Source organism: Bombina bombina, chromosome 3 (genome assembly GCF_027579735.1).
Source record: "Bombina bombina isolate aBomBom1 chromosome 3, aBomBom1.pri, whole genome shotgun sequence".
NCBI classification, from domain to species: Eukaryota; Metazoa; Chordata; class Amphibia; order Anura; family Bombinatoridae; genus Bombina; species Bombina bombina.
Window position 1 is genome coordinate 339,539,465 of NC_069501.1, and position 12,641 is coordinate 339,552,105.

At 40.7% G+C, this 12,641-nt stretch overlaps 1 protein-coding gene across 2 annotated transcripts in view; it reads left to right on the forward strand.

The window, feature by feature from the left end:
* Positions 1 to 12,641, forward strand: part of STS (steroid sulfatase) — a 785,042-nt gene that overhangs the window by 375,992 nt on the left and 396,409 nt on the right. For both annotated transcript variants that reach the window (XM_053706447.1, XM_053706448.1), the window contains one exon: positions 12,085 to 12,221. In XM_053706447.1, coding sequence (XP_053562422.1) covers positions 12,085 to 12,221 — 137 coding nt within the window. The remainder of the gene's footprint in view (positions 1 to 12,084; positions 12,222 to 12,641) is intronic.

Here is a 12,641-nt window from a genome sequence, read left to right on the forward strand (position 1 = left end):
GCCTCTGTTTCTGTGTATTACCTGGCTGCCTTACGTCCTTTCTGGTTCCTGATCCCTGGCTTGTTCCTGACTCTGCTGTTTCCTTGTTCCTGATTCTGGCTCGTCTGACTATTCGCTTTGGCTCCTGACTCGGCTCGTCTGACTACCAGCTCTGGTTTTGACTCCTGGCTTGTTATTTGACTTGTGGACTTTTTATTATTTTTTGCTATTAATAAAGGTGTGATTATTTTTGCACTTCTCATCTCAGTCTGATTCCTGGCACCCTGACAGTATCAATAGAGAAATAAGCCAAGATATAGACATTTCTGTATTTTAATTTAAAGGGACAGTATACACCAATTTTTATATTACTGCATGTAATGGACACTACTATAAAGAATAAGATGCACAGATACTAATATAAAAATCCAGTATAAAACTGTTTAAAAACTTACTTAAAAGCTCTCAGTTTAGCTCTGTTGAAAAGGTAGCTGGAAAGCCCACTGCAAGTAGGCAATAAGACCCTTCCCCCTTACCCTTCTTTTGCATATGAAAAGACCATTTACACAAACAGGAGCAAGCTGGAGTAGGATCTGACGGTATTCTCCTAAAACTTTGGGGCTTGGTTAGGCGACTGAAAATCAGAGCAATGTTATTTAAAAATAAGCAAAACTATACATTTAATAAAAAAAAAAACCTTCATGGGCTATATAAATAGATCATCTACAAAACATTTATGCAAAGAAAAAATGAGTGTATAATGTCCCGTTAAATTAAGGCTATCAACTCACCATAGATAAAACTCACTAGTGAGATGAATAGAAAGCAGCACATAGATTGGGTGGGGACAGTTATAAAACAGAGCACAAAATATAGTTATACAACATAATTTCATATTTTTCTACAAGACTTTTGAGTATGGCTGATGTATATATTTCCTGACTGCACTCGACAGAATAGTGTATATCTGATGGCTGCAGGCTAAGCAGATTGGAGGCTATGTTCTTACTTTAGGCAAGTGAAAGGAGTAGCTAATAGGCATGTGCACACATTTAGAAAGCATGCAGGTTCATCAGGCTTGCAGGTGGTGTGTTGTCATGCAAGAGAGTTCAGTAACACAGATTTCACATGATGCCAGGGAGTTTCTCTAGCAGTAATCAATCTATTTCTATGTATTCAATTCCATTAATACATAATAATTATTAGGATTATATTCGCATTTTTTTGTGTGTGTTTTATTTTCCTTTTGAAATATCAGTAATTTTTCTACATGTCAATCACGGTTCTTCACTCCGCCCTTTCAGTTTTTCCTGGATTCAACGTGCATTGAAGTATTATGACTGACAGGTCTATTTTACCTTGATGCGCACTCCAGTCTTCCTAGTTGGATGCGCATATTAAAATTTGACAGATATGCAGCACAAGTTAAGTGAATCATGAGATTCACTGTTTACTTGTTTTAATCATATGACCGCAATGCTAGAGCGAGCTCTCAACCCCTCTGAATATAGCAAGCATTTTAAGTATATTTATATGAAAATGAAATATATCGCCATTCAGAATAATTGTCACACAAATAACGAAAAAATTATATTTTTATATATTATAACAATATATATGTTTTGTGAGATATCACATAAATGATAATAATTAATAAATGTTCATTGCATTGCTTGTAATCCAAGTAAACACTGAATTATAACAAAAGCTACGATTCAGTGTTTACTCTGTCATTGTGAACCTAGCACTGGTCTTAGTCTACATGTGTTTACTTTTCATGCATGTGCATTGTGACGCTTCTTATGGGGGATTGATGAGAACGCATCCAATTCAAAACAGCCTGTCAACTGACACGCATTTCTATTGGTCCAAATTGCTATAGTCAGGAAAAACAATAATTCACTAGAGAGCAGGGCCGGGAGATGGACACACGAGAATATGTAATATAGAGCGCAGAATATATACATATTGAAGGTATGGAGAGAAAAAAAAAAGACAGACTGTATTTTTAAGTTTAAAGAAGGTATTATCCAGAATACAATGCAGGGAAAATCGTAGAAAATAAGGCAACAATCATAGCTTGGCAAGCTGTGTACTTATAAAACTTCACATTTCTTTAGTTCAATTTAAAAACTTACGGTACACCATAGCTTGATATAGAGGAGTGTAGGTACACACAACGCTGATGCCTACGTCATCTGACGCGTTTCATGCCGTTCTGGCACTTTCTCAAAGATAGCCTGGGGTAGGTAAATGGTCTGGCTTTTACTCTTTCTTGCATATGCCCATCCACGTGTACTGGCTAATCGGCTAATAGAAAGGTTGACAAACCTATTCCAAGGTTATGTAGCGTAGTTCACCACTAATTAGAATACTTAAGAAAAGCGAACTTTACTTAAATATTTACACATGATCTACAATAAAAACATATATATCATTATGTATTGAAACATTCATACAGCAGAAGTATAGTATCAAATGGTACAACATTTTCAAAATAAAGTTTCTACTTATACTTAGTATCAATTTCACAATGAGAACCATTATGCCTCAAATCCCACAATTAGACACATAGGGATCCGATCAAAAAGATATAATTAGAGGCAGGCAAATATTGTCGACCAACAAACACAGATACAAGTAGAAATTCCCATTGCGCAAACAACATATCCCTTTTAGATGTGCAAAATGAAACAGAAAAAAAAAAAAAGGTCAGAAGTTGGTTCATTGAATAGGAAAAAACTTCTGAATAGAAGCAAGAAAAAGAAATCCAAAAATGCTTATAACGTCACAAATAAGACCCGACCAGCATATTTTGTTACGGCCTATAGTAAAAAATTTCAGCAGATTATTTCAACAATCAAAAATAATATAGACATACTAAAACTAGATCCCCAACATAGGGGATACACTCGGTATATTGAGATGCATCATAGATCATTGTTTTGAGATAATATATACTTAGATGTGACTAATGAAATTTGATACAAGCTTTTATGTAAACCAGTATTTATATGATACTTTATTTTGCCTCCTCTCGATTATGTCAGTATGGTGCCTGGCAATTTTGAGTAGATTATAGATGCCAATTGTAGATTGCTTGGACTAAGTATGTTAATATGATCTGACAAAATATGTCGTTTTTCTAGAACTTTACTATGTTGGGGATCTAGTTTTAGTATGTCTATATTATTTTTGATTGTTGAAATAATCTGCTGAAATTGTTTACTATAGGCCGTAACAAAATATGCTGGTCGGGTCTTATTTGTGACGTTATAAGCATTTTTGGATTTCTTTTTATTGCTTCTATTCAGAAGTTTTTTCCTATTCAATGACCCAACTTCTGTCCTTAACTTCATTAGCGTATCTATTGTAACCCCTATCTGGTTTTTGCTTTTTGTTTCTTTCATAAATTTTTTTCTGTTTCATTTTGCACATCTAAAAGGGATATGTTGTTTGCGCAATGGGAATTTCTACTTGTATCTGTGTGTGTCGGTCGACAATATTAGCCTGCCTCCAATTATATCTTTTTGATCGGATCCCTATGTGTCTAATTGTGGGATTTGAGGCGTAATGGTTCTCATTGTGAGATTGATACTAAGTATAAGTAGAAACATTCTTTTGAAAATGTTGAACTATTTGATACTATACTTCTGCTGTATGAATGTTTCAATACCTAATGATATACACGTACTGTATATGTTTTTTTTTTGTAGATCATGTGTAAATATTTGAGTAAAGTTTGCTTTTGTTTTTAAGTATTATTATTAGTAGTAAACTACGCTACATAACCTGGGGATAGGTGTGTCAACCTTTCAATTAGCCGATTGGTGAGTATATGTGGATGGGCGTATGCAAGAAAGAGTAAAAGCCAGACTATTTACCTACCCCAGGCTATCTTTGAGAAAGCACCAGAATGGCATGAAATGTGTCAGATGATGTAGGCACCGGCGTTGTGTGTACCTACACTCCTCTGTGTCAAGCTATGGTGTACCGTGAGTTTTTTAATTGTAAGTACACAGCTTGCCAAGCTATGATTGTTGCCTTTTTTTCTACAATTTTCCCTGCATTGTATTCTGGATAATAGCTTCTTTATAGTTATGTTTACGAGTGAGCACCAGGAACCTGCTCAGATGCTGCACTCAATTCAGCCTTAGAAGCTATGGCTGCTATCTGAAGCCATCAGAAAAGGAAATCAAAATGAGTTAAAGTTTTCATCTTTTCTATGCTGTATTTCTAAGCATTGCTTTTAAGATGGCACTTAGTAAAAACAAGGACAAGGCTGAAGGATCAGTCCCATCAACACCTGTGGCAGGCTTCTGATCATGACTCCCGCAGTAGAATTACATTAAACAGTCCAGTACGCTCCTATGCCCCTCTCCAAGGTTTCACATTTAGAGGGGAACTATGGTATCAGAAATCCCCATTCCAAAAAGAACCTTCAGCACCTCAAATCTTAACCTACTCCTGTAGAGGCAAATAATAGACTGGGATATTAGAGAGGTGAAAGGGATTAAACGGTTGTGAGGTTTTGGTATCTTTGCCTCCTCCTGGTGGCAAGGAGTTGAATTCCAAGGCTCATTGACTCTCACAGCCTTATGAAAGAAAAATAGACACTTGATAAATATTATCTAGGGATATAAGCCAAAATATAGAGTTCTGCATTTTTAACTTCTCATTATTAAAATCAAGGATTCTTTGTGTGAATAAATAGTTTAGAATACAAAGCAGTTAATATACACTGTCAATGTTTCTTATCAAAACCTCTCATTTTTTCTTTTATTATTCTGGTATATATATATATATATATATATATATATATATATATATATATATATATATATATATATATATATATATAAAAATTAAAACTAATCAAAACACAATATCTTTATTTGGATGCTTTCCTTTTTTCAAGTAGTAACTCTTTCCCTTTTTAGCACATTTTCTTTATCTTTCTTAATAAAAAATGAGGTGATAATTCCAGGAATAGCAATGACGCAGTTTAAAGCTTTTTATACTACTGCTATTTTTGTGATAACAGCTAATCAGACCTTGTCTGTAAGTGCCTAACATTGTGTAAAGAAAACAATTAAAAAAATGTTTTCATAATTTTGGTAGTTTTTGTATTTTACTCTGTAAAACATTATAAAAAAATCATATTTTAGTTGTGTTATGTTAATAGGTATGCTAGTCCCATATAATGATTTAAAATAATAATATAAAGGGACACTGAAGTAAAATTCAGAGCATTTGTTATTGCCTTCATGCAAATCCTATAATATAAAAGGCCAAGTGTGTTTGCCCGAAGCTGTCATGCACAGTAGAGACTGCGTGCCAGACTGACCTGGCATCTGCCGAGTGCCAACTTGGTGTGAGGGGAGCATGGCATGGGCAGGGCCGAGATTGACACGGACGGGCTGGGTGGGGCCGGGTGTGATGCGGACAGGGCTGGATGTGACGTGGACTGGGCCGCGCGTGAGAGAGCTCAAAAAAGGGGGGTTAGAAGGAGAGCAAAAGAGGGAGAGAGACAGCAAAAAAGAGGGAGGAGAGACAAACCGAGAGAGAGCACAAAAGAGAGGGGGGAGAGAGAGAGAGCAAGAGAGGGGGAGAGAGAGCAAGAGGAGGGGAGAGAGAGAAAGCTAGAGAGGGGAGAGAGAGAGAGCAAAAGAGGGGGAGAGAGAATAAAATAGAGGGGGGGAGAAAGAGCAAAGAGAGGGAGGAGAGAGAGCAAAAGAGAGGGAGAGAGACAGAAAATAGAGGGGAGGGAGAGCAAAAGAAATGAGAGAGAGTAAAAGAGGGGACATAGAGAGAGCAAAAGAGAGGGAGAAAGGAGAGAAAGAGAGGGGGAGAGGGAGCGAAAAAGAGAGGGGAGAGAAAGAGCGCAAAAGAGAGGAAGGAAGAGAGGGGAGAGAGAGCAAAAGAGAGGGGAGAGATAGAGCAAAATAGAGGGGAAGAGAGAGAGAGCATATGAGAGGGGGGAGAGAGCAAAAGAGAGGCAGAGAGAGCAAAAGAGAGGGGGATAGAAAGAGAGAGAGCACAAGAGGGGAATATAGAGAGCAAAAGAGGGGGATAGAGAGAGAAAAAGAGGGGGGATAGAGAGAGCAAAATAGAGGGAGAGAGACAGCAAAAGAGAGGGGGAGGGAGAGCAAAAGAAAAGAGAGAGAGCAAAAGAGGGGAGATAGAGAGAGAAAAAGAGAGGGGGGAGAAAGGAGAGAAAGAGCAAAAGAGAGGGGAGAGAGAGCAAAGAGAGGGAGGAGAGCGAGAGCAAAAGAGAGGGAGGAGAGCAAGAGCAAAAGAAAGGAGAGAGAGCAAAAGAGGGGAGATAGAGAGAGCAAAAGAGAGGGGGGAGAAAGGAGAGAAAGAGCAAAAGAGAGGGGAGAGAGAGCAAAAGAGAGGGAGGAGAGCGAGAGCAAAAGAGAGGGGGAGAGCGCAAAAGAGAAGGGAAGAGAGGGCGGAGAGAGAGCAAAAGAGACGGGGAGAGAGACAGCAAAAGAAAGGGGGGAGAGAGAGCAAATAGAGGGGGAGAGAGAGCAAAATAGAGGGGGAGAGAGCAAAAGAGGGGGGAGAGAGACATCAAAAGAGAGGGGGAGAGTGCAAAAGAGGGGAGAGACAAACCGAGAGAGTGCGCAAAAGAGAGGTGGGAGAGAGAGAGAGAGCAAGAGAGGGAGAGAGAAGGAGAGATAGAGAGCAAAAGAGAGGGGAAAGAGAGAGAGAGCAAAAGAGAGGGGAGAGAGAGAGCAAAAGAGGGGGGAGAGAGAATAAAATAGAGGGGGGAGAAAAAGCAAAGAGAGGGGGGAGAGAGAGCAAAAGAGAGGGAGAGAGACAGCAAAATAGAGGGGAGGGAGATCAAAAGAAAGGAGAAAGAGAGTAAAAGAGGGGGGATAGAGCAAAAGAGAGGGGGAAAGGAGAGAGAGAGCGCAAAAGAGAGGGGAGAGCGCAAAAGAGAGGGGGAGAGAGAGCGCAAAAGAGAGGGGGAGAGAGAGAGCAAAAGAGAGGGGGGAAAGAGAGAGCAAAAGAGAGGGGAAGAGAGAGAGATCATATGAGAGGGGGAGAGAGCAAAAGAGAGGGAGAGAGAGCAAAAGAGAGGGGGATAGAAAGAGAGAGAGCACGAGGGGAATATAGAGAGCAAAAGAGGGGGGATAGAGAGAGCAAAAGAGGGGGGATAGAGAGAGCAAAAGAGAGGGGGAGGGAGAGCAAAAGAAAGGAGAGAGAGCAAAAGAGGGGAGACAGAGAGAGCAAAAGAGAGGGGGGAGAAAGGAGAGAAAGAGCAAAAGAGAGGGGAGAGAGAGCAAAAGAGAGGGAGGAGAGTGAGAGCAAAAGAGAGGGGGAAAGAGAGGGGGGAGAGAGAGAGCAAAAGAGAGGGGGAGAGCACAAAAGAGGGTGGACAAGAGAGGGGGGAGAGAGAGCAAAAGAGAGGGGGAGGGAGAGCAAAAGAAAGGAGAGAGAGCAAAAGAGGGGAGATAGAGAGAGCAAAAGAGAGGGGGAGAAAGGAGAGAGAGCAAAAGAGAGGGGAGAGAGAGCAAAAGAGAGGGAGGAGAGCGAGAGCAAAAGAGAAGGGGAAAGAGAGGGGGAGAGAGAGAGTAAAAGAGAGGGGGAGAGCGCAAAAGAGAGGGGAAGAGAGGGGGGAGAGAGACAGCAAAAGAGAGGGGGGAGAGAGAGCAAAATAGAGGGGGAGAGAGCAAAAGAGGGGGGATAGAGAGAGCAAAAGAGGGGGGAGAGAGACCGCAAAATAGAGGGGGAGAGCGCAAAAGAGAGGGGGGAGAGAGAGAGCAAGAGAGGGGGAGAGAGAGAGAGAGCCAAAGAGAGGGGAAAGAGAGAGAGAGCAAAAGAGAGGGGAGAGAGAGAGCAAAAGAGAGGGGAGAGAGAGAGAGCAAAAGAGGGGGGAGAGAGAATAAAATAGAAGGGGGAGAAAGAGCAAAGAGAGGGGGGAGAGAGAGCAAAAGAGAGGGGAGGGAAAGCAAAAGAAAGGAGAGAGAGTAAAAGAGGGGAGATAGAGCAAAAGAGAGGGGGAAAGGAGAGAGAGAGCGAAAAAGAGAGGGGAGAGCACAAAAGAGAGGGGGGAGAGAGAGAGAGCAAAAGAGAGGGGGGGAAGAGAGAGCAAAAGAGAGGGGAAGAGAGAGAGAGCATATGAGAGGGGGAGAGAGCAAAATAGAGGGGGATAGAAAGAGAGAGAGAGCACAAGAGGGGAATATAGAGAGCAAAAGAGGGGGGATAGAGAGAGCAAAAGAGGGGGGATAGAGAGAGCAAAAGAGAGGGAGAGAGACAGCAAAAGAGAGGGGGAGGGAGAGCAAAAGAAAGGAGAGAGAGCAAAAGAGGGGAGATAGAGAGAGCAAAAGAGAGGGGGGAGAAAGGATAGAAAGAGCAAAAGAGAAGGGAGAGAGAGCAAAAGAGAGGGAAAAGAGCAAGAGCAAAAGTGAGGGGGGAGAGAGAGAGCAAAAGAGAGGGGGAGAGCGCAAAAGAGAGGGGAAGAGAGAGCGCAAAAGGAGGAGGACAAGAGAGGGGGGAGAGAGAGAGCAAAAGAGACGGGGAGAGAGAGAGCAAAATAGAGGGGGAGAGAGCAAAAGAGGGGGGATAGAGAGAGCAAAAGAGAGGGGGAGAGAGACAGCAAAAGAGAGGGGGAGAGACAGTGAGCAAAAGAGAGGGGGAAGAGAGAGCACAAAAGAGAGGGAGGACAAGAGAAGGGGGGAAGAGAGAACAAAAGAGTGGGGAGAGAGCAAAAGTAAGGGAGAGAGACAGCAAAAGAGAGGGGGAGAGAGACAGCAAAAGAGAGGGGGAGAAATAGAGAGATAAAAAGAGAGGGGGGAGAGAAAATGAGAAGGGGGAGAGCGCAAAAGTGAGGGGAAGAGAGCGCAAAAGAGAGGGAGGAAAAGAGAGGGGGGAGAGAGCAAAAGAGACGGGGAGAGGGAACAAAAGAGAGGGGAGAGGAAAAGAGAGGAGAGAGAGAGCAAAAAGAGAGGGAGAGAGACGGCAAAAGAGAGAGGGAGAAAAGGGAGAGAGAGAGCAAAAGAGAGGGGAGAGAGAGCAAAAGAGAGGGGGAGAGCGCAAAAGAGGGGAGAGAGCGTGCAAAAGAGAGGGTGCGGAAAAGAGGGGGAAGAGAGGGGAGAAAGAGCAAAAGAGAGGGGGAGAGAGAACAAAAGAGAGGGGGAGAGAGAGCAAAAGAGAGGGGGAGAGAGAGCAAAAGAGAGAGAGCAAAAGAGAGGGGGAGAGGGGGAAAGAGACAGCAAACGAGAAGAGGGAAAGAGAGCAAAAGAAAGGGGAGAGAGCAAAAGAGGGGGGATAGAGAGAGCAGAAGAGGGGGGATTGAGAGAGCAAAAGAGAGGGGGAGAGCGCAAAAGAGGGGAGAGAGCGTGCAAAAGAGAGGGTGCGGAAAGGAGGGGTGAGAGAGGGCAAAAGAGAGGAGAGAAAGAGCAAAAGAGAGGGGGAGAGAGAGCAAAAGAGAGGGGGAGAGAGAGCAAAAGAGAGGGGGAGAGAGAGCAAAAGAGAGGGGGAGAGCATGCAAAAGAGAGGGGGAAAGAGACAGCAAAAGAAAGGGGAGAGAGCAAAAGAGGGGGGATAGAGAGAGCAATAAAGAGGGGGGAGAGAGAGCAAAAGAGAGGGGGAGAGAGACAACAAAAAGAGAGGTGGAGAGAGCGCAAAAGAGAGGGGGGGAGATACAGCAAAAAGAGAGAGGGAGAGCACAAAAGAGAGGGAGAAAAGGAGAGGGTGAGAGAGAGCACAAAAGAGAGGGTGAGAGAGCGCGCAAAAGAGAGGGGGAGAGAGAGGGCGCAAAAGAGAGGGAGGGGGAGAGAGAGCGCAAAAGAGGGGGGGGAGAGAGAGGGCAAAATAGAGAGAGGGGGAGAGAGAGAGCGAGTAAGAGAGAGGGGGGGACAGAGAGAGAGCAACAGCTGTACTGCAAAAAATGGCCCGTGTACATGGGCTTTAGGACTAGTAATATATAAAATGTATACATTTGGTTACTACTGTTTTGAATAGCAATTTCATACAATATGCCTGTCATTAAAATACACGCCTGTTTTCTTTACTGCAGCATTCTATGTTTCTGGCAAAGTGTTCAGTTTGTGACAACATATTCATGTTATTTATGCTTTTTTCGACTGCTTTTGAATAGAGCTCATATTTCACATGCATCTTGATTTTAAATAGGTCTAGTACTGTAAAGGGAATGTTTAGGCAAGCCAGTGACTTATGGTTAGTTTGATCATACAGTTGTCATACAGAGCTTGCCGAGAACATACTGTTATGTCATTCTGGGCATGTAGCTGGCATAGAAGAGTTGTGGTGGGATTGCTCTTTGAAGTTTGTTTGGCAACATTAATTTATAGTGTAATGTTTGGACATGCAGTTGACATAAAAAGTTACATACTCCATAACATCAAGGGAGCACCAGCTGGACACTAAAAATTACCTTTGTCATAAGAGACAAGGGCCCGATTATCTAAAGCTAATTGGGCTTGTAAGATTGCATAAGAAATCTCAGCAATGCTGTAAAGCCTCTCCCATAATCTCTAAAGACAATTTTTACCTTCAGAACAGTGTGGCTTTCAAAGGGGTATCCCCTACTTTTAAGTTTGTGAAGGTGATACATACATTATACAATAGGTCTTACAAAAAAGCTATAGTTTAAAAATCGTATAAAAGAAATAAAAGACAGATTGAAAAACAAATATGCAGTAATAAAATGTATTCTTAATTGTTCTGCAAACATCTATTTAAGGCACACAGTAGAAATCATAATAAAACAACACTTTTTATGCAATCCTCCACCTCTGCTAGTGGGCTGATCAGGGGCTTTGCCGTTTCATGGGCATAGCTGAAATTTCACATCTTGTATTCTCTAAACATTCTCCACTCCTGCAGTTCTCACTGTTTTTTTATACAAACTGAAAGTTGGTGAGACACTGTCAAAATATGCATAACATGTATTACCTCATAAAAAACACATGCATATGAATATAGAGTGATTGTAATATACTGCACACTAAAAACAGAGTAATCTGATTGGTATTGGCTGCAGGCTTTCAATTCTATTGTGTGCCCCTGCTAACTTCACTCTCCCTAGCAAAGTTTCCATTTCCAGCAAGCTCCATTACTTTCTTTGTGAGTCATTGCGCAACTCGCAAGCACAGCACTTTTTTTTTAGAAAACTCCTGGGGACAGTCCCTTTGGTTGTCAGTGAGTCCCCCCCCCCCTTTTGCCCCAGTAGAGTTTTAATCATTTGACCATACCAGTCTCTCTATGGCCTTTTATTGTTGCCTCAATTTAACTAAAGCTATTTAAAGCTATATAATGTGTTAGAGAATTTTATTTTTGTACTTTTGCTAGTCTACAACTATGTATTTAACCATTCAGAGGGATTAGACGCATAGTTGAAGTCTCGGGACTGATAATGTACTACTGATCCAGAACTGAACCAATCAGGGATAGCAGATGTGTGTAGCTGGCAATCACCACACCATTCATGTTTAACCTGGGATCAGCAGTGCATTGGTGATCCAGAGCTTACATCAGCTATATGTTTAACTCTTTTGGGGGTAATTCACATAGTTCTGATAAAGTAATAGTGCAATATGTAAATACTACCTGTAGCACATCAGAACATTTGTATTATTGCTCCGTTATTTCACTACACTCCTGAAAGTAATATCTCCAGGAACAAAGACAGTTGGTCTTTTAAAACCAAAGACATTTTCACTGAGACTGGAGGTTTAACGCTGGATTTACACCACACGAAACGGATCATTTACCACTTATATTTGTAGTTACTACAGGTGAACGGTTATTATCGCTGTTTAATTCTTTAAACATATAAGGTTTTAACACTGGAAACGTTTATTCTGTCTTTCCCTCTATGTGTATGTGGATTATCCCTCCTGGGAGCACTGTTTGAAAAATCTTTCTTCTAGTGTGTGTGTATATGTATGTATATATATATATATATATATATATATATATATATATATATATATATATATATATATATATATATATATATATATATATATAGTAATGTTTTATTTCTGCATTTATATGTTTGTTATTTTATTTACTCGAAAATATACAATAAATAATTATAAACATAAACATACTATTTTTCTCTTCTAGAAACAAGGAGACACCTTTCCTTCTGTTTGTATCCTATATTCAAGTACATACAGCTCTATATGCTTCACATACATTTCGAGGACAGAGCCAGCATGGCCTTTATGGTGATGCTCTTGAAGAAGTAGATTGGAGTATAGGTAAGATACTTTGAGAAAAAAAAGAAATATAAATATACTGTGTTTGTCGTGTGTGTGTATATATATATATATATATATATATATATATATATATATATATATATATATATATATATATATATACATACAGTATATATGAGTGTGTGTATGTATAAAATGTTAAATTATCACAAATCGCTTGCAAAATTGCATATTTAATCCAAAGCCTAATTTATGGACTATAATTTTAAAGGGATTCCTATGGATTATGTATTAGCCAGGAATTTGATATGCATTCTCTCATGGAGCACCCAGAGAATCTGTTTGTGGTAAGACACTTTATTCTACAGGTAGAATCAACAAGTTCCATGTTTTAACAATATTTGACCCTTACTTGTAAGTGTCTGCAGTACTGTAAAGGGTAAGTATATTATCAAGTCT